Raw genomic sequence first — 21,481 nt, forward strand, 5'->3', positions numbered from 1 at the left:
TAATGGACGTTGCTTATCTTATTTTCGTAGGTTCAGTATTGTCCATTCTATACGAGAATTTTTCTTGAAAAACAACGTTAGTATTTCATAACTAGGGAATTTATCCGCGCTTCGCGCGGTCGTACAAAAAATTCTGACTTAAGAATGAATTTTTACTCTCTGATCAATAATATATTTTTATATTTTCTCTATTCTCCAACTGTAATATTATCAATTGTTCTAATTATAAAAGTTAATAGTAACTGGTAAAAGAAAATTAAATTCAACAAATTTAACATCGAATGAGAGATGATACATTCTTAAACAATAAGCTAAAATATGTACTTCCTTATAACCAATTGTTTCTGAAACACTTGAAGAACCTAAAGTTCCAATACGGCATCTATTTTCATGGATACCAGTAAGTTGGGACCTTTAAACTGCAATATATATATATATTCTAGTGCACTGTTTTTCTTGTGAGACGAAAGAGAAATGTTAAAATGATAGATGAAAATAAAATAGTAAATAAATTAATCAGTACGCACGGTCATTCTTTGTATGAATATTTGGTAAAACTCCTTTTTATATTTTGTTTTTTCATTATATTTGTTCATTTTTTAAATATTCATATCGCATTTGTAAGATTGTTGCATACTCATATTCAAATATTCATATTGGAACTTTTAGGTTCTGCAGTTAAATCTGTAACAAAAGATAAATGTTATATTAATGGTGCAAAATAACAAAGTAATAAAATTGTCAAATTTAACATAAATAATTTACCTTGATAATTACTCAAAGAAACTTGATGTGCATGATCCATAATCTTTTTTATCCATAGTAGAAATATTAAATGACAAAAAACAAGTTGTATTCTAAAGGTATAAACATATGATATTCAGTTTAATTTTGAGTTAAACTCTATCAAAACGTATCACTTTAGCTTGGAGCGTCATGTTTTACGTAAATGTCAAACACCAAAAGAATGTAGTAACACAGAGGGCGATACAAAATTACTGTTCTCGAGTTCATTTGAATTCAATATTTTTTATGCAGAGCATAGATTTATGTATAAAAATTCACTAAAATGCAACAGGTGGTTGGGATTGAGTTATAGAAGAATAAATAAAAAGAGGAAAATAATATGAATTGATGTTTAAAAAAAGGAACGGACTAACTAACCCCTTCGCTAGTGAGCACAGTGTCCACCTTTAATCTCAAAACACTTGAATTTCTTGGTGGAAGAAGACGCAGATGATCATACAATTGCTCCTTCCGTATTACTTTTATGTAAAAGAGAAATTTGAGAATTGGTAGCACAATTCTTCGGTAGAGGAAGAGAATACAATTCTATTAATTTTGTCCAGCAAGTAACTGATTTTAGTTTATTGTGGTATTTATTACTCTCTAATGGAGTAATCACAATAGAGTTAGTGACCAAAAAATATGTATGCACTGGATCATTACAATCCATATCTGTAATTGATGTAGGAAATTAAATGAATACGTTTGATCCATATGCATGGAGACGTCTGAAAGTTTCATGGAAAACAAAAATAATATTTGTAACTGTGAGAGATTAGTTGATTCTATTAACTAATGAGATTATTATTGAAAATTATCTCATAATATAAATAGTATACCGTTACAATTTTCTAAGAAGAAACCTAGAGGACTAAAGTCTTTAATTCGTCTCATCTTTAAAACGTCTCCTCATTAATTAATTATTTAGCCATTTTTATATTTTTAAGAATAAGTACTTGAACTGAAAAATTAGGAGAAAATAGCAAAAAAACCAAAAAAAGATAAATGCAATTCTAGGCCATAGAGAGATGCCACATCACCTTATCTATGCATAGTTTTATATTATATATAGATATGGTGCATAATTATTTGGCATTCAATAAGACAAGTCCAAGTAAAACAAATATATATAAAAGATGTATATAGTTAAATTTAATTAATTTGAAAATTGAATCACAATTAATTATGTCTTTTGCCTCAATTTATATAGCACACTTTTTTTAATCTATTTTTTTAAAAAAGTCACAATTTTATATTTAGAAATAGTTTAACTTTAAAATTCTCATTTTACCTTTGATGAGATTATCTGTAGTTATACAAATGTTTAAAGCTTGTTTCGGACCTTAAATTTCAAAAGTTTTGCCATTTTATGTAACACACTTTTCTTTTTAATCATTTCAAAAAAGAATGACACACTACTAAAATTACCATTAACTTTACATTTTCTATTTTATCTTTAATGAGAAGCTTTAATAATCACACAAATATTATGTCAAATTTAAGGCCACATATTTGCAAAAGTTCTATAGTCATACAAATATTATAACATATACAGATTTGAAAAATCTTTATTTTTTTTTTCCTTAAACCCAGCTCAAATTCAAACTTTACTGTATATAAATCGAAATGAAAAAAATATTTTTCTTTCTTAAATTTCACACCAATCAAATAGTGCCACATAAGTCGGAACCCATGAATAGCATAGTTTGATATTTCTAGAGGAAAGGAAAATGGAAATAAATCCAGTTTGGGACTGCCTTTCATCCAATGGCCCAGATTGTGCCAAGGTTTTATCTTTGTATGGCCAAAATATTTAACAATATTTATACCCACAAAGTTCTAAAACCCTACTGCTGAATTCAGGTTTAAGGGAAAACATTTTCTTCAACACCTAAAAGGTACGTTTCTTCTACAAATCTTCCTATATGTGTTTCAAATTAACTTAATCTTAAAAGGGTACATAGGGTATTATTATTTCAACTTATTTTAATCCTTGTTACTGTTTGTTTAGTTCTAATCAAAAGGTTAGGGTTTTACCCATTTTTGTTTGGTTTCTTGAACACCATTACTAGTGTACTACAATAAGGTATAGTTATGGACTTTTTTTTTTAATGGGATATTTTCAAAATAAAACAGCCTTGGAAAAATATTTACACCACATAGCCCAATATATACAACATTATACCTGGGTGGAAAGCATTATGCATAATGTATCAACCTTGTTTAAAGTGTATAAAAGGTGTTTATACACAAATATGTTGAAGATCGGGTAAACATACACAAAGTATAGGCTACATGGTGTAAATATTTTAAAAAATAGCCACAGAGCGTAATTTTCCCATTTATTTACTATGATAATGGAATCCTTGCCCATGTTGTGTGGATTACGTGGGGTTTTACAGCTCCTCTCTATTTAGAAATGTTAGTTTTGAGATCAGTAGTGAGCATATTGGCCTGTTGATTGCTTATTAAAACACAGTTTTTTTAAATTTAAAAAAAATTGTTAGTGGGTTTTGAATAATAGAGCGATTAGTTCATGGCCTGTTTATTTTAGTAATTTCCTGCTCTATAGTTGACAAATATGGATGAGTAGATATGTGCTCCCTTTGTGCTATTTTGTATGACTATTTTTTACTGAACATGTTAATGGGACTTAGTTATTATGTTCTTGTTAGTAGAAGAAATCACTGAAGTGTTTGATATCAAAATGAATTTGAAATTCTTGAAGTTGTGAAAGTTGTATTGAATAATTTTCTTAGTTGGATGGTTCACATATTTTGGAACGTCCTGATATGGAAAACTATCATATGAATTGGGATGCAATATGAGGTCAGAGAAAGAAGCCATCCAATTCTTTTCTTTACACTGTTTCACAAGTCACAACATCTAGTGCCTTTCACCATTCAATGGTGGGACTGATTCTATAACTAAAGATTTCTTTTGAATCTCCATTTCACAAAAAAGAAAAAAAGAAAAAGAATCTTCTGAATCTAACATCTTAACGTTTAATGTATGTTTAATGTTGACTCATGGCATTCTGTTATTTTCATAGGTTTAAAGATGGCTTTGTTCAATAGAATTGGAAATATGCTTAAACAGAGTGTTAGCAAGCACACGAACTTGGAACTGTGTGCCTCTAGAACCTCACTTTACCAAGCTATAAGAAGCATGTCTTCTTCAAAGCTTTTTGTTGGAGGTGAAATTATTTTGTTCCCAGTTTTATGGAGTTGCTATGTTCTTTTTCCATCTTTTCGCTGATCTATAATGGCCATGTGTCCACTGTAGGTCTCTCATACGGCACTGATGAAACTTCTCTGCGAGAGGCATTTTCCCAACATGGTGAAGTGATTGAAGGTATTTGACTTATGAATGTACCTCTGATAACCTAAAATTTAGCAGTGTACTCCATGTGTAGTTCACGGAGCGTATAAAATTAATTTGTCCTAAACAAATAAGAAAATTTACTAAACAATAATATCTATGGTTCATGCAGCTAGAGTTATTTTGGATCGTGACACTGGGAGATCCCGAGGGTTTGGTTTTGTTAGTTATACGTCTGCTGAAGAAGCATCAAGTGCCTTGAATGCCTTGGATGGCCAGGTAATGATGCTCAGGTTTCTTTGTGAAGGACTGGTGTCAGTTATGCTCGAAGAGTGACATACACCTTCAGTTTTTTTGTATAAGTTGGTGTATTAAGACAGGTTTTGATAAGTTTCTATAAAATGCTATCCATCTTATTCCATTCTCTCAATTACTATTGATAGTTATCTTTAGCGGAGGGGGGTGGTTCCCTTCCAGTCCCATCCAATAGATTCTGTTACGTGAAAATCTGTGACTTCATGGTATTGTGCATTTCTTAAATATTAAGAGCAAATTGGTTTTGTCACTTTCTTAGGTTAAATGATGTGAAATATTTGAACCAACTTTTTAGGACCCGTATCAGGTAATAATTTCATGTTGTTGTGCCTTTCTTTTTTATTCACCGTCTGCCACTCTGTCAATTACTTGAAGAGATTGATTAGTTATCTTTAGTGCCAAGGGGTTGTTTCTATCTAGTTCCAACCAATAAGGTTCTACTGTTTCAAAATTCCAATAGAACTTCATCTTGTTTTCCCTTCTTTTATATCTTGGCTAAATTACTTTTTTTTACTTTCTTCAGTCATTTGAGAATGAATTTTTTATTTTTTTGAAAATCTTGTGGTGCTAGTATTAGGTAAACTTTGTTGCTTAATTTTGCAGGAACTCCACGGGAGACGGGTAAGGGTGAATTATGCCACAGAAAAGCGTCAGGGAGGATTTGGGGGTGGTTATGGTAGTGGAGGTGGATATGGTGGGGGAGCTGGAGGTTACGGATCCGGCAATTATGGAGGTGGTGGTAACTATGGTACCAATAACAGTTACCCTGCAGGTGGTGGCAACTATGGTGGAGGAGTGGGGTATGGTAGTGGTGAAGGTGGAAACTATGGTGGAAGTGTCGGACAAGGTAATTTTGGAGGTGGATATGGTGGTGGGAATAGTGGAAATTACAATGCTGGTGTTTCCAGTGGTAATGATCTGTTCAACAACTCTGAATTTGGTGGGAGCTCTGGGACCTCGAACAATGGTGAGCAGCTTGGTGCAGACCAAGGGACTGAATCTGTGAACGATGATTTCACGCCAGGTGCAGAAGGAAGTCACAGAGATGACAATGATGAGCCAAATGACTATGCCAACTCTAGGGGTTGATAATATGTCCTTCCATGCCATTCAAGAACTTTGGCTTTGGCACAAGTACATGTGCTTGAGGCATAGAAAGTATATTTTATTTTCATCTGGGTTGCTACTGATTGCGTGCTTCACCTAGTTTTATGTATGTGTAGGATTAAATGATTTACTCTTTTAATATTATCGTTTCTCTGTTTTGAAAGGTGTATAATTTCATGGAGCTCCCAAGTATCGATTTTATGCATTGTGCAGTGCTGAATCTTTTGCCACTTGATCGTTTCTTCAGATGTTCAGTGGTGTTTGCAAAGTGGATAATCACAATTTTACATGATCATGTTAGAGAGATTTCATTAGATAAGCAAAGAGGCTTTTTTGTGATGACCTTCTCGTCCTTATGGCTTTAAATGAAGATTTGAGGCATTTTTGCGTGTACTTAATATGCAATTAGAACAAGAAAAATATATGTTAAATTGATTAGGAGCCCGTTTGGCTTAGCTTATAAGTATAAGCTGTTTTTAGCTTTTTGGAGTATTTGGCTGGTCAGTTTATAAGCCGTTTTGTGTTTAAAGTAAGCCCAAAAAATAAGTTGGCCCGTTTGACTTAGCTTAAAAAAAGTACCTTATAAGCTGAAAATAACTTATAAGCTGAAAAAAATAAGTTGGGCTATCTCAGCTAAAAGCACATATATGGCCGGTCGGCCGTAAATAATTCCACCCTCTAATCTAATTTTTCTCAAACTCAAATTATACCCACTACACTAATCTCATCCATTAGCCAACTTAAATAAGACAATTTTCAAATAAAAATTCAAACACAAAAATGTGTGAAGTGATTTTTATATATAATATGTGTCATTTGTGTATAAAATATGTATCAGTACCTATTTGTAATGTATATAAAATATGAATCAGTAAGGTATGTATCATTTTTGTATATAATATGTATCATTTATGTATATAATGTGTATCAGCACAGTGCAATTGTCCTGTATAGAATAGAAAATTGTATCATTTTTGTATGTAATATGTATCATTTTTTGTATAGAAAGTGTATATATAATTCCAGCATGTGTATATAAACTGTATCGGTCTTGTATAGAAAGTGTACCATGTGTATAAAAAATGTATAATAGAAACCGTATCATTGTGGTATATAATATGTATCACTATTGTATATGTAAAAAAAAAAATATCATATCATTATTGCATAATATGTGTATAATAAATGTATAATTAACGTATAATTTATGTAAAATAAATGTATGATTAATTTCAACATATGTATATAAAATATATACTTCTTGTATATAAAGTGTATCTATAATTCCAACATGTATGTATGTATGCTGTAGCAGCCTGTGCTGTTGGGCCGGCCAGCCTAGGCATTATTTTGAGCCGACCGGCCATTTTTTGGCATTATTTTGGGCCGAGCAGACTCTTGAGGGTATTAGGCTCAAATATTAGCCAAATGTGACATTACTTTGGGCTATTGGACAAACAGTGTCCTTTTCCCTTTTTTTTTTTTTTTGACTTATAAGCTGGCTACTTTTTTTAAGCCCATCCAAACAGGCTCTAGTTCCCATAATAAGTTACAGCCGGTAGAGTTACACAATCTTGGATCTCAGAGTTGTTCTGTTCCAACTTTTTCGTTTATAAACACTCATGACTTGCTGATTACCTGAGAGTTTCAGATGTCCACATATTGATTAAAAAAAAGAAAGTGGAACTACTGCCATTTCTTTGTTTTAGTAAAGTAAAGACAAATTCCTTCACAATTTCAGATGAAACTACAAGCACCAGTAGCAAATAAATTTCTGGTTTCAACTTCCAGGAGGAAAGGATAATGGAATTACAAGGTTGAGCTGTCTCTATGAATACCTAGTCCTCTGAGATGGGACATCAATTGCATTCGAGTATTACCTTCTTGGCATAATGCTACAGAACCTTCTCTCCTTTCCTCTTCCCCTTTTGGTTCCACCACCCCTCCCTCCCCTTTTTTGAGGGGGGGAGATGGGAAAGGAGGGGTACATTTTAAATATATCACAGTAGAACGAATATCCACCAGCCAATTCCTGGTCAACTATAAACTATCATTCAACTGTGCACATTCAACTTTTACCAAAATTTGCAGAGATGTGCAGTGGTCATTATCAAATGGCCCAGAATGGTTTCGGAGCTGCTAGCACACTTGAGCTGCTTTTCAAAGGTCCGTCAGTTGCTTCATCATTATCATCATCGTCATCATCCCCATATTCCATTAGCTGGACTAAAGTATCTGAAATGCACAAGTTATATCATACCATTAAATACAAACATATCGATATTCCTCAACTGAAAATGGGAGCAGACAAGTTCAGTCGGATAACGACAACAACTACTACTATGCCTTGATATCAAGCAAAATTGGGTCGGCTATATGCATCCTCACTAAACATCTCGCCCGTTTAAGCTCATCTCAGACCAACATAATACAGAATTGAAATAAAAACAAAAAGTGCAACATAGAAATAAGGGGTACAAGAAGTTCAGTCAGATCTAAGTAGTAGTTCCTATCCATGTGAAGAACAGCAAAATTTCACCAGGTAATGGAACCATTGACCGATCTATACGATGTTAATTGGAATATAGGGGTTTTCATATTTCCACTTGGTAACAAGAAATGCAAGAAAAGGAAGGGGCCAATGAAGGTAGGTAGGTCGCTGATAGACGAGCCAAGCAAGAGTTTATAGAAAACTTCAGACCAAAAGGCTTGAGTGATGGCAAATACCTGGAACAATTTTACATGGTGCTTTATTAACCATATTGTTCTCCTGCACTTTCTGCGATGATGATCGAAACTTTGGTGGCGGTGGTGGTGGAGGCATCATTCTAGGAGGTGGCGGCGGCAGCATTGAACTGGATAATGGCTGAACCAACTTTTTCGGAGCCGGAATACCAATTTTATCTCTATCACCTGCATCTGACATTCGTTCCTGAAGCATTGGAAGCTCCGGACCCTGCAATGAATTCTGGCAACCAAAGAGGGAGGGAAAGTCCCATCTAGAAAACTTAGAAATTCCAGGGAAAAAGGAGGTAAAACTTTGAGTTTTTCAAGAACATACTTGAACATTCTTTTACTTGTAAATTAGCAGGCAAGGGAAGTTTAAAATAAATGCATGATCCTAAGAATTATTTATCTCAACTTGAATAACTTGGACTTGAAGTTTAAGATATGCAACTTGACTTTTCTTCTATCACTTGCTACAAGGAGCTTAGATCATTACGTTTGGAAAATGTAAATATTTACAGATACCAATAGAAAACATTTTCTCTTTGGAGTAAAGTTGAGATTGTTTGAAAGCCCCACAGGCAGAATTTATGAGCTCGATCTTATTACCCTTTTAGTACTTGAAGCAAAGTTGGTTAATAACGTGCATTTCATATTAGCATTTAACATTTGTCAGAATGCCAAAACCAGAAGGGGCATGGTATCTTTGCATCAGCACCATAAAACTGAAATAGAACGCAGCAACCCCATGCCTCCTCCATATCCCAGAATCCTGTGAAACATACAAAGGTCCAACAGAGTTCCACTATCAGCCTGTTAGCTTCATACAAGGTCAGAGAAATTACCTGGAATATCAATAGAAAAGGTTAGACCAGAAATACGTATATGCTTTTTAACTAAAAAATATCTTAGAAATTTGAGTTTCAAATGCTCCATTTAAAACAGCAATGTCATACAAATTTAAAATAAGAACCAAAAAAGTCCTTTTCTTTAAATACACACAAATCCCCCTTCCCTCCCTCTTCCAAACCAAATTTGACAGGGAAATGTTATAAAATAATGAAAGCAACTAACGAGAAAAATCAAACCAATAAATTCCTAATTCTTATAACTGTGTGGGATATAAGGGCTCTTTAAATTAACTAGCACTTTGGAACTTTAGATCCAGATCAATATGCAGCCCATGCATTGGTACAGATGCCACATGTGGGGGTGAATAGAAACTAAGATGTAGGGTGAAGGGTACACTAAGTTTAAGAGACTCAAAAATAGGAGAATCTGATAAATCCCGATTTTGGCAGTCATCATGCTACGCAAGCTGCACATCATCACAAAAAAATAAAAAATAAAAATAAATAAATAAATAAATAAAAAAGCTGCACTTCATCCTTTCATCAATACCATTTTTTTTTTTTTTTTTTTTTTTTTGATAACCATCAATACCCTTATATAGTGGAAGGCAAAGTAAAAATACTATAATATACACAGCATACTCCTGTGCAGAAGATCACTCAAGCAGTGAGAAATAATGAAAGGACACAACTTCGGATATAATGAGGCAGATGTGCAGGCTATATCTACGCCATATAGTACCACAGTTTATGTAGGCTTGTTTCAGAACATTTTGAGAAATCACAGGAACTTCGTAAGTTGGTGAAGAGGCCCTCCAAATGAGGAATGGGAATCAATACAACTTCAGTGACCTCTCGGCGACAACTACTACAGGAAACTTGTTTCACACAAACCAACATCTTTTTTTAGTCATATCTTCATTCAAGCAGTCGATTAGCCAGATTCCACATAGTGAATGGTCAATGAATAGTTAAACAGCAGTACTTGGAGGGGCTTTTGATCCCATTCAGATTAGTGATACATGTACCCCTCAATCTACAGTACTAATTTTTTTTTTTTCCTTCCTTTTTTGAAATGATATCATCTACCATTTTAGTCGTCATCCAAAAGAAAGGCTTATTGGAGGCTTGGAGAAAGCCGTGCCCCAATGCATACCTCAGCGAGCAGAAAGAGATAACAGAGGACTCTTGAATACTCCAGTTTAGGTTCATTTGCCAGAAATTATAACAAGAAATACTTTCAATGTTCATTCCCCATCTCTGGTCAATCATGAAGGCTTTATGTACTTGACTCAAAAATGACCATTATAATTTTCTCATCAAAAGCCAGTAAAGGGCAATTGCCTGGTTATACCTTAGTATACGTCAACAAGACTAAGCGTACCTGATTTACAGTTGCTTGAGCTTTTCCAGCAGCCGGCAATTCCTGAAATTTACGCTTCTGTGCAGGGCGCTTGTCCTTCTCATAGCCTATACTTGTCTGTGAAGTGAAGCTTGCTCCTGTTGTTGTCGGAGCTACTGTGGCAGTGACTGGATAAGTCGACTGCCTAAGAGCCAAAGCAACTTGCTGCAGAGCAGTGGCTTGGGGATATATACCATCATAACCAATATAGCTTGTTCTACTTGTAACTAATTGATGAGGATAGACCCCGGTGGGAGGTTGAGATGGCACAGAATGCAATGAGCCTAGAGATTGAGGCACTGTACCCTGAGAAACAACACTAGTCACACCACCAACTGCAGTCACGGGAACTGCTGTTGCTGCAGCTAAATTGGCTGCAGGTATGTTATTGACTTTTGATTCACTTCCAGAACCCTGAACGCTAGCTAATGGTTGCAGTGGCGGCGGAACAGCACCATAAACCTTACAAGAAGAGACTCTATGGAATAACGGTCGCAAAAATGAAGATTCAGGACTCGGCCCAACAAAAGAAACAAAATAGCAGCTCACATAAACCTCTTCTGAACGAAAAGTGAACAGGTTGCAATCATAATTCATATACTCAGAGAAACAAGCATACCTGGAAGCACCACACTCTGCACAAATAGTATCCAAAAGATTTTCTGCCAAAAGCTTCGCACGCTCAAGACTTGCACTGTTATTGCTTGAAATGAGTAAATGCAGAGGTTGGTGCACATCTGCACATTAAAAGAATACATTTATGAGGAATAACTAATCTTTTCTCATAGCCAAGAAATCGACCCAGTGGCACACGGTTGAAAACTAATCTTATGACGCTAACTATGGAGCACGGGAAAAAAATGCATCATGAATCGAATAGGCACCTTCACGCTGCCCTCCATCTGGATATCCCGAACCACGTCCTCTTAGCAATACAGTTGCTCCAGTTTCATTCATAATGTGATTTATATACTGATCCTGCAGTTAAAAAAGCCAACCACCAGAACAGAAGAAAATCTCTCCAAATGGACGAGATGTCAGAGAGAGCTCAGAACATTAGAATCTCTTGGCTTTCTATCAAGAAGAATAAATTTTAAAGGAGCACATCAAACATCATAATGCATGCCAAATGAGATAATTAGCCAAGCAAGGGAAGAGGAAGAAGGGAGGAGGGGGGGGGGGGGGGGGGGGTTGAGGGGGATAGATTACACTGAAACCACTGGAAAGAAACAATCATCTAATTACTCAGACCAGAATCTGATTAATAAAGAGAAACAATTGATGCCAACATCTGATCAATAACAGATAAGTAACGACTGAATGAACTTTCTCAATATCTGAACTTACCAGAAAATCACAAGAAATAGAAGAAACTGACAAGGCAACTGGGTAGTAAATCACACAATAAAAGATTCTTGCATTTTATGTCTTTAACTATGCGAGAATTCATCCATTAAAAATTTTCCGAAAAAGTTAACCCGCGATAGGCAACATACCACAATAACTCAATAAACCAGGGAAAAGCAGCAACACTAGATAGAGGGAGCTCACATTTGGTCCACGAATGCGCACTGTAATATTTGCTGACGGATCAGCCTCAAAGCCCAGGTACACACAGGTACTCAGCAGATGATTGACCTGATGGTAAAAGAGTTAGATGGTTCCAGTAATTTTCTAGCATCAGGTCCCGTCAAACCTCAGCAGATATTACTTACCTTTAATCCATTGTTAACAGTACCTTGCTTCAGCATTTCCTCCACTGCAGCAGCAGCACGATCAACTGCTTTGATCCTCTCAACTGTTGTTTCTAGCTGAACCAACCACAGTACATGTAAATACACCTTAGTAATCTTCACTCAGTAGAGTAAAAGGTCAAAACATAAAAACTTGAAAGATTACAGATAGAAATCCCACTATAATGAATATCAACTTTTTCTTCATAATGTGACCCAAGATGAGTTCAACTTCCCTAGGGGGGAGTGCTTTATAAAATACAACATAACCAGAAACTTAATGAGAGGCCCCCTTTTTCGTTTCTCCACTCAACTTTTTTCTTTAAGTTTGTTCCTACGATAGCAAAAAGTTATTAGTGGACTTCTAACTTTAAACTTTTATGTTTTCAACTCTCACTAACTTTGCCAAGTCAAACATGAACATTAAATTTGGGCTGGATAGACAAAAAATGTAGACATATAAAAACAAGAAAATAGAAAACGTTCAGAAGATGTGAATAGGATTTGCTTCACACAGCTTTTGCTTTTAAAGAGAACAGCTATCTCAAGATTCTCCAGTCATGTGTAGTATATATTGGATTAAACAGGCAAAAAAGCTAGCAGTAAATGAACTCTTAAACTAGAGAATAGGAGCAGAAGAATATGGGTGGTAACCACTTCAATGGTAGGAAAAACAAAGAAACTAAACTCAGAGAAACAAGTTGACACAAGGCAAATGTATTGAGTAATTAAAAATGCGCAGAAAAATGATTCATTTATGCAATTTAGTGATGCACAAAACTTTATCAGCGAACTTCCTGAACCACATGGTGCATCTTAAACGCAAATAGCTAAAGTTGCTTACATGTGCCCCAGCAGAAATATGAAGGTAGAGGGGCTTTTCACCATCAGATGGTGTGCTTGGAGGCTTGTATTTACCCCTGTAATAGCCAGGTTAAATAATTATTATACTGTAAATAAAATCTAGACAATAAGCAATATAAGACCTCATGATGTACTACCTAGTTATAACCACAGCACCCGTGCTCTTCTGAATCTGCAGAAACAGTATAATAATCAATAAATAATGTGCAGAACCTTTATATAATCATTTTTGCTTCTCGACTCATATTTAGTCTTATTAAACCCATTAACAATATTCACCTCTTCTTGTGTTTGGCGCTTTGTGAGCCTGTAGCGAACAGCCGGATCAGCATCATTAATGACAATTTCTCTCGCTATCAACTCATCCTGAATTTTCGGCTGCAATAACTCATTGGAAAATCAGAAGTGACCCAAACGAAAGAGATAGCTGATTGTGAACAGCAGAAGGATAGTGGAAAAATGACATAAAGATCACGGCTGATCAGTATAAATCCAAAGGATGCATAACAAACACATTAACTGTTAATTTGCAGTAAGACAACCGCAGGAAAGTGAACCTGAGAATTTTTTTCTTTTTGATGATGATATAAGGAGGAAGATAATTGGGAAAGGTTTATTGAAAACAAAAATAATTTCTTCCACCCCCAAAGATAAGCAGCGAGAAGCAAATGTTGGCAGATATGTAAATCATGCATTTGGATAATAACTAATAGAGCTTGGTGGCAACCCTCAAGTAGTAGGGAAAAACTTTCAAACTATAAAATAATAAGCAGCAACTTCTCCAATGATCTTACCTGAATTAATTTCTGGGCAACAATGACGGGAAGCTGCTGCATCATAGTAGCACCAACAGCAGGAAGAGGATTCGTGAAAGCAGCACCTGAGACTGGAGCTACACCAGGTAGTGGGATACCAACAAGAGAACCCATGTTTGCCAATGGAAAAATTCCAGGTACCGCTACTCCTTCTGGAACAAATGTATCTGCTGGCTGATCCCATTTTCTCCTTTTCCTGGAAGATGTTGAAAAGTCATACCACCATAAGAGCTTACTCGGAACTTCTTATTAGACTACAAAGCTGTCACCTAGATGATTAACTAGGAGCATCATTCTTTTATATTAATCAATAATTTCTCCTGTGTGAGCTCACATGCCAGTACCAGGCCCGAAAAAGGCAGGCTTACTTTAGGTACGTCCAACATCAAACCAATCAATTTATGATGAATCAATCAACTATGCCTCAATCCTAAACTAGCTGGGGCCATTTAAGTGAATCTCTATATCCATTCAGGTCTACTCGGCCCCAGTACAAAAATTTTAATGCTTTATTTATAACCGTGGTGTATGGGCCAACTTGCGTGCACCTTGACTAATTCCACGGGATACCTGCCACCTCCCACCAGCAGCAAGTACCAGGTAACTCTGTCCACCAAGGCTAGGACAGATGAAAGAAATCACCTAGTGTTTTGGGAGACAAATAATGCTTATTTTTATCCTCTTCTGCGGCATAATGCAAACAATCCGGCTAATATTTATTTAGCTTCTCTAAATGGCTGAGGAAACACCTACCCTTGCGTGCGAAGATAACTACTGCCATTACCTTAATACTGGTTCTTCCTATAGAGTAACAATTTTACGTCAACAAAGTAGTAGCAATTCAGCTGCCCACCTTTTTCAGTGTAGCATCAGAGCAAAAGGACATTGAGATTAAATCATGCGAAACCTCAAACTCAATAAACAATAACCCAACTCCAGCATCAGGTTAAAAGGTTTAGGTAGATCAATCAGCTAGGCTCAATCCCAAACTAGTGAAGGTAGACAGACAACAATCAATCAAAAATACGTTCAGGAGATAGCAAACAAAATTTAATCATACATGAAAGTTTCATGGCAAGTTCGCGCACAAAATTTAACCATGCGTGAAATTTCAATTTTGACCTAAGTCAATAATATTAAGGAAACTTAGATCTAAATTGAAGTGGATATATTTTCAAAAATAAAATTAAATATAGAATTTTATGCACCTTTGCTTGGTTGATGAAGAGTTGGAGTCTATGGGTTCTCTAGGGCAATTATCCTCCGTCATTGATGAACAAATTTATAATTCCCACAATTGCAATGCTTCTTTTGATTTAACGGAGCCAAATTAGGATTTAAATTTCACACAGACACAGATTTAAGATGCATTTAATGGCTTGGATAATTTGGATTTCGGTGCCAAGGCGACAACAGTCTTGGTCCAGATTGTCCCTTATTTTGGTGGAGTAGGTATATTTTGATCCCTTTAATGTAACTCTGAGCATTTTTAGTCCTTTAAATTTGATAAAGTGGATCACTTTTAGTCCAACTCCTAAGTGGGTGTTTGACCATGAAAACCAAATTTTTTTTGCTCTATTTGAAATTTTGATGGAGTCGTATTTGGTTATAATTTTTGCAACTAATATTTGGTCGTTTGAATGAATTGAAAGTGAAAATAAGGTTTGAGGTGTTTTCTAAATTTCAAATGCAGCTTCATTTGGAATTTTCAAATAAAGTGAAAATAAATTTTTAGTTGTATTTAGAATTTTCATGATAAATGCTAATTCTCCAATAAACTGAATAAAAAAATCAAAAAAAAGTGAAAAGTTATCATGGCCAAACTGGTCCTTAAGAGTGACTACTAAAAAAGCACTAATAAAAACTGAGCTTGGTCCATTTTTTAGTTCCTAGTTTTGGGTGCAAAAAAATTAGGACCGATCGGTACAAAAGTCGGTTGATTTACCGTGTTTTTTGTAGTGTTATTTGGTAGTCCCTGTTAGTTGGACAAGAAGTATTTCACTTTAGCAAATTTAGGGGACTAAAGATGTTTAGAGTTATATTTAAGGGATAAAAATAGACCTAATCCAATAGATAAAGGACAAGTTTGTTGTGACATGCACGTGCAGTTAATCCAATAAGTAAAATTAATTTCTAATACACCAGTAAAGCACAAGCTGGAATAGCTCAGTTGGTTAGAGCGTGTGGCTGTTAACCACAAGGTCGGAGGTTCAAGCCCTCCTTCTAGCGCAACTTCTTATTTTTTGTTTTTTGAGGTAGTTGGAGTATTTCTTTTTTTCAGACAATAAGCATTTTCTAATCTTTATTGGTTAGAGCGTGTGGCTATCAATTTTATTTCTTGCAGGAAAGATATGAGCAGTATGCCATTAGTATTAATGCTGCTGGGAAAGAAGTAATAAACAAATACTAACAATTTTCTTTCAACATGTGGAGAACTACAAAGGAAAAGAATCATCCACATACTATAATTTTTATTATATTATTCTAGCATTCAACTCTTTTTATTCTTTTGATTTAATTAATCTAAAAGTAAATGTTACTTGAAGAGTTCTTTTTTGGACATTAATTATCAAGCAAATTCACTTTAATCTTTATTTTTGTTCTTTCGAACTGTCAATTTTAATTTTTATATGAGAAATATTAACTATAATGTTGCTGCAAAATAAGAAATAAATAAATAAATGAAATTCTTTGTGCAGAAATATGAAGGTCGAAAAGTTATATTATATTATTCTAGCGTTTAGCTCTTCTTTTTTCCTTCTTTTTTTGAGGGTGAGAGGAGAGCGTAAATAGTGTCACTTTTTTCTCGACAAGAATTCTCAAGTTGATTTGCTCCAATCTTTATTTTTTTTCTCTTGAACAATCAATTTCTTTTCTTACAAGAAAAATATGAGTGTTTGACTAACTTAATGTTGTTGCAAAATAAGCAAAAATAAATCCTATAAAAGTAACTACAATGTTTTTATGCACTAATTGTCACCTTGGTTATCTATTAGAATATTTTGCTATAATTTATAAACCAACCAAATAAACTTTTTACTTATTTGGTTTTGATATTTGAAACTATAGGGTTTCATCCATATACCTATAGTTGTTGGACCACACTATTTTTTTCTTTTTCACCTTCCCCCTTTTCGTTTTTCCCCAAAGTTATGGCAGTCGGCTTTGGTGGTATTTTGAAGGAGAAAAGGTGAGGAGACAAGACTGAAAGAGGGATAGTGAGAGATTTTCAAATTTTATATTGTGTGATGATGGATTTTCCAATTATTTTTGTGAATTTTGCTTTTTTCCGAGATGAAAAAGGGTTATCTTTTTTGTCTCTTTTGTGAGTTCAAAAATAGCATCATCTTTATGCTTTCTAGATTTACTGAAGGAGTTTTGATAAGGAGGATAATAGACAAGGTGGAGAAATTGAGTGAATATAGAAATTGAGGAGATGGTGCACTAATTCTGTAATGATAACAGGCTGAATTCTTTTAGCGTGAGTTAGTGTGGTACATATGATTCACTGATCTTTTAAATATAATATTTACTGCAATTCTCGATTGTTAATTACTTGCTTTTAATTGATTGTTTGCATTTGTACACATCTATCCTTTTGGGTTTTAACTCGATAAATGCTTAGGTGACATTAAGTGTTGATTAAATGCTTATATTACATGTTTCTTTCCCTTTTCCCTTTTATTTCTCTAAATATTTTGTATAGGTAAAACATAATGGTTATCTTTTTAGTAAAGTTTTTCACTACTGTGTTGTGAGCTCTCTATGATATTTTCAAGTTTGCTACTATCACATTGCGAACAACCTACGATACTTATTAGTACATGTTAGTGTACTTATACTACACTTCTACACATTATTGTGAAGGTTTGGATCCCAGCACTAGCAATATTCGCAAGTGAGTTTTCTATCGAGATCCAACTTTCAAGGATGAGCCGCTTGCATTGTTTGTCGTGGCCACCATATTATTCCTACTTAGTTTATTTTACTTCCTTTGTCATACTATGTACATACAACGACAATAACAATATCACATATACTCGGTATAATCCCACAATTAGAGTATGAGGAGGATAAAATGTATGCAGATCTTATCCTACCTTGAGGGCAGAAAGATTGTTTTCGATAGACCCTCGACTCAAGTAAAGCAGAAGCACAACACTTATGAAAACATACATAGGAACAACAACAGGATAGTAAGAAAATTAAAGTAGAAGACGTCATACTGTGTACATATTACATAAATTGTATATCTATTCTTAATTTTTCTCATGACAAGCATCACCAGTTCTTGGGTTTAGTATTTGAGTTTCGTTTCCGTATTGTATTTCAACTATTCTTCCATTTATGATATTTTCGATTATAGACTTTAATGCTTTACTTCCGCTTGATCAATTTGAGTTGATGAATGTTTTAGTTCGCATAGCTTGAAATAATTGGGTGTCATCACAACTAAGGGAATTTCAATCTTGCTAATCTCGATCCATTCTGAAGCGTGATAATTGTAGCTATGATATCCCCTAGTAACCAAATCCCTAGGTAATACCCTAAGAATAAATTCCAAACTAAAATCGCAAGAAAGAAATCTCCATGCAAAATCTCCATGAACGAAAATTCTCAGGTAAATCCCCAAGAAACAAATTCTTGCTAAATTCTTTGCAAATATTTCCTGGTAATTTCCCATGTAAGAAATTTTCAAGTGAATCTCCAAGAACAAATTCCCAACTAAAATAGCCGCAACCAAATCTCTAGATAAAATATCCCCTTAAAAAATTTTAGAAAAATGTCCTACTTAAATTTGCTGGTAATGTCACCTTGGGATTTTCCTGCGGATTAATAAAAGATTTCTTTTCATTATTTTTGTTTGTTCACTTGCGAAAGTGGTATTTGCGAATTAATTTTCTAGATAATTTCTCATGACATATTTTTGCGCTAAGTAGCTAAAGTCCTGCTAATTTTCCTAGGAAAATATTTTGCCCAAGTAATAGATTCAAGAATTTAGAAATTTTAGATTTTCGTATGAGAGTCAACTATTTGTGAACATACCATTATTCTTTTTGAGACGTTGTTAAGAATTTAATTATCATAATCTAAGTTGGGGAAAAAAATGAGTTAAGAAAAAACATACAAGTAGAGGAAAACGATTTGATTAACGATGGTTGCTTGCTTTGGAGTTTTAGATGATTGTAATAAAGGGGAGAGAAATAAATTGAGAGACTTTTATGAAATGACATAAAAGAGTGTGTGTGTGTAATACTCAAAATACTGGAAGTCATTTTTTAGCAAATAGTAATAATTTTGTTTTTGAGTAATTGCAAATAGTTAATTTCATTTGAATTTCAAGTGATATATATTTTTTTTTTGGCAAATAAAAGTTCATGCTATCTAATTTCTGCTTTAACCTCGGTCTAGTAGCACCACGCCCATGCACTTCTTGCACAATTTGCTTCACTATAGCTTCAATACTCCTCTACCTTAGTTGAAACACCATGACATTCCTTTCCTTCCAAATCTGATAAGCAGTACCAGCAAGACACATCCTGTAAATTTCGGAAGCTGAACTGTTACCTTTAGAATGTGTAAGGACCCATTGCAACTCACTTTGCCACTCCATGGGAGATCTAGCTATACCTTGCCAACTTAAAATCTTCTTCCATATAGCAGAAGACACAACACACTTAAAGAACTAATGTGCAATGCTTTCATCTTCATGGTTGCATAATGGACAGATGGTATCATCAGTGATACCCCAAGTAGCTAATTTGTCTCTAGTTAAAAGCTTCTCACAAATGATTAATCTCAGAATAAATATCCATTTGGCTGCCCCAAAGTTGTTACACACCACTTTCCTCCAAGGAACTTTTTGGAAAGGCCCTCTCAATATGACATACACCTTCTTTATGGAGAACTTTTCCATCTGGATCAAGTCTTGTTCCTGTATTCCTACATTTTCAAGATAAACCTTGGCTTTAAGAATTTTCCTTACAACCCAAGAAGCGTTACCAGCTACCAGACCCCACATTGATCTCCCTTTGCCGTAGTATATGTGAAGCCATTTAACCCACAACTTATCTTTTTTCTTACGCAAGTTCCATAATAGTTTGCATACAGCTGCTCTATTCCATTGTAGGATATCCAATATGTTAAGACCTCCTGCAGATCTAGGGTAGCACATTTTTTCCCAAGCCAATAGAGCCTTTTTTGATACTTCAACACCTTCGGTCCAAAGAAATCTTCGACAAATGGCTTCTATCATTTGGATTATCTTGTTCGGCAATAGAAATATTCGAGCCCAAAAGGTTTGTATGGAAAACAAAACACTTTTAATTAATTGGACCCTACCAACATAAGATAAGTATTTTGTAGTCCAAGTAGAGATTCTGCCAAGCATTTTATCAAGCAGAGGCTTGCACTGATTCACTGATATTCTCTTTGTGCTCAATGGAACTCCTAAATATCTGATAGGAAGTTCCCCTCTTGTAAATCCAGTTAATTCCAGGATGGACTCTTGATCAGCCATAGGGACCCCTCCAAAATAAATGGAACTTTTCTCCAAATTTGCTTTCAAACCTGAGGCCTCTGAGAATTCCTTAAAACAATTAAACAGCATCTGGACAGACAGTACATCCCCTCTGCAGAATAGCAACAAATCATCTGCGAAACTAAATTGTACTAGGTTAAGTTTTTCACACCTTGGATGATAGTTGAAGTTTGGATCTTGTTGAAGAGTTTTGAGCAATCTACTCAAATATTCCATGGCAAATACAAAGAGGAAGGGTGATATGGGATCTCCCTGCCTCAATCCTCTCTTAGCCCGGAAGGAGCAGTTGGTTTTCCATTTATCACAATAGAATAAGATACAGACTTCAAACAGTTCATAATCCAGTGGATAAAGACAGCAGGGAAGTGTAAATACTCCAGTATTTGTTCAATATAAGGCCATTCCACTGAATCATAGGCCTTCTGCATGTCAACCTTTAGCATGCATCTAGGAGAAATGTGTTTTCTACTATACCCCTTGACCAATTCATGACTCAACACAATATTGTCAGTTATAACTCTCCCAGGTACAAAAGCAGATTGCCCAATATCTACTAATCCATCCATTACACCTTGCATTCTCCTCATTAAGATTTTAGAGATCAAGTGATATATTGAAATATTAATTTCAAGATGTATTGAATTAAAAATATTGGAAGTCATTTTTTAGGAAATAGTAATAATTTCGCTTTGAGTATTTGCAAATAGTTAATTTCATTTGAATTTCAAGCGGTATATTGAAATATTGATTTGAAGATGTATTGAATTGAAATATTAATTTCACTCGTAAATCTTCAACTTTTTTTCCTTTAATTCTAGATTCAACTTTCAGAAATTATTATTTTTTCACTTCAAATTTAGATAGTAACTTTTTTCAAGGGAAAAAAGTAAAAAATACTCCTCTACTATATGAAATATCTTACATTTAGCATTTGTTATACTTTCGATTCATTCATTCTCTTTCTCTTATAAATATTTCTCATATTTATCCTTGATCTGAACGAAACTCTAACGAGTGTA

General features: G+C 34.6%; 3 protein-coding genes and 1 non-coding gene across 7 annotated transcripts; 2 read left to right on the forward strand and 2 right to left on the reverse strand.

The window, feature by feature from the left end:
• Positions 1 to 2,528: 2,528 nt before the first annotated feature.
• On the forward strand, positions 2,529 to 5,749 carry LOC132622523 (glycine-rich RNA-binding protein 4, mitochondrial-like). The gene is made up of 5 exons (XM_060337129.1): positions 2,529 to 2,684; positions 3,839 to 3,982; positions 4,072 to 4,140; positions 4,280 to 4,386; positions 5,026 to 5,749. The coding sequence occupies exons 2-5, from the start codon at positions 3,847 to 3,849 to the stop codon at positions 5,509 to 5,511; spliced, it is 798 nt and encodes a 265-aa protein (XP_060193112.1). The 5' UTR covers positions 2,529 to 2,684; positions 3,839 to 3,846; the 3' UTR covers positions 5,512 to 5,749.
• Positions 5,750 to 7,195: 1,446 nt separating this feature from the next.
• On the reverse strand, positions 7,196 to 15,361 carry LOC132622733 (protein RIK). 4 transcript variants are annotated; one of them, XM_060337385.1, is made up of 12 exons: positions 15,130 to 15,355; positions 13,901 to 14,117; positions 13,386 to 13,484; positions 13,244 to 13,278; positions 13,087 to 13,162; positions 12,225 to 12,320; positions 12,061 to 12,147; positions 11,394 to 11,487; positions 11,129 to 11,246; positions 10,492 to 10,987; positions 8,257 to 8,497; positions 7,196 to 7,764 (listed from the first exon to the last, which is right to left on the reverse strand). In XM_060337385.1, exons 1-12 carry the CDS (start codon positions 15,189 to 15,191, stop codon positions 7,640 to 7,642), a joined length of 1,746 nt encoding a protein of 581 aa, XP_060193368.1. In that variant the 5' UTR covers positions 15,192 to 15,355; the 3' UTR covers positions 7,196 to 7,639. The 4 variants fall into 4 exon arrangements, with proteins under 4 accessions (XP_060193368.1, XP_060193367.1, XP_060193370.1 ...); XM_060337384.1 differs by having other exon boundaries at positions 10,492 to 11,246; positions 15,130 to 15,356; XM_060337387.1 differs by lacking the exons at positions 7,196 to 7,764; positions 8,257 to 8,497 and adding an exon at positions 8,896 to 9,028 and having other exon boundaries at positions 10,492 to 11,246; positions 15,130 to 15,361.
• A 715-nt stretch (positions 15,362 to 16,076) lies between these two features.
• Positions 16,077 to 16,150, forward strand: TRNAN-GUU (transfer RNA asparagine (anticodon GUU)). The gene has a single exon. It is a non-coding gene; the product is annotated as a tRNA-Asn (tRNA).
• A 3,457-nt stretch (positions 16,151 to 19,607) lies between these two features.
• LOC132624355 (uncharacterized) lies at positions 19,608 to 20,678 on the reverse strand. Its single transcript, XM_060339148.1, has one exon. It carries the CDS (start codon positions 20,676 to 20,678, stop codon positions 19,608 to 19,610), a length of 1,071 nt encoding a protein of 356 aa, XP_060195131.1.
• Positions 20,679 to 21,481: the final 803 nt, after the last annotated feature.

Source organism: Lycium barbarum, chromosome 12, assembly GCF_019175385.1.
Source record: "Lycium barbarum isolate Lr01 chromosome 12, ASM1917538v2, whole genome shotgun sequence".
In the NCBI taxonomy this organism is placed as follows: Eukaryota; Viridiplantae; Streptophyta; class Magnoliopsida; order Solanales; family Solanaceae; genus Lycium; species Lycium barbarum.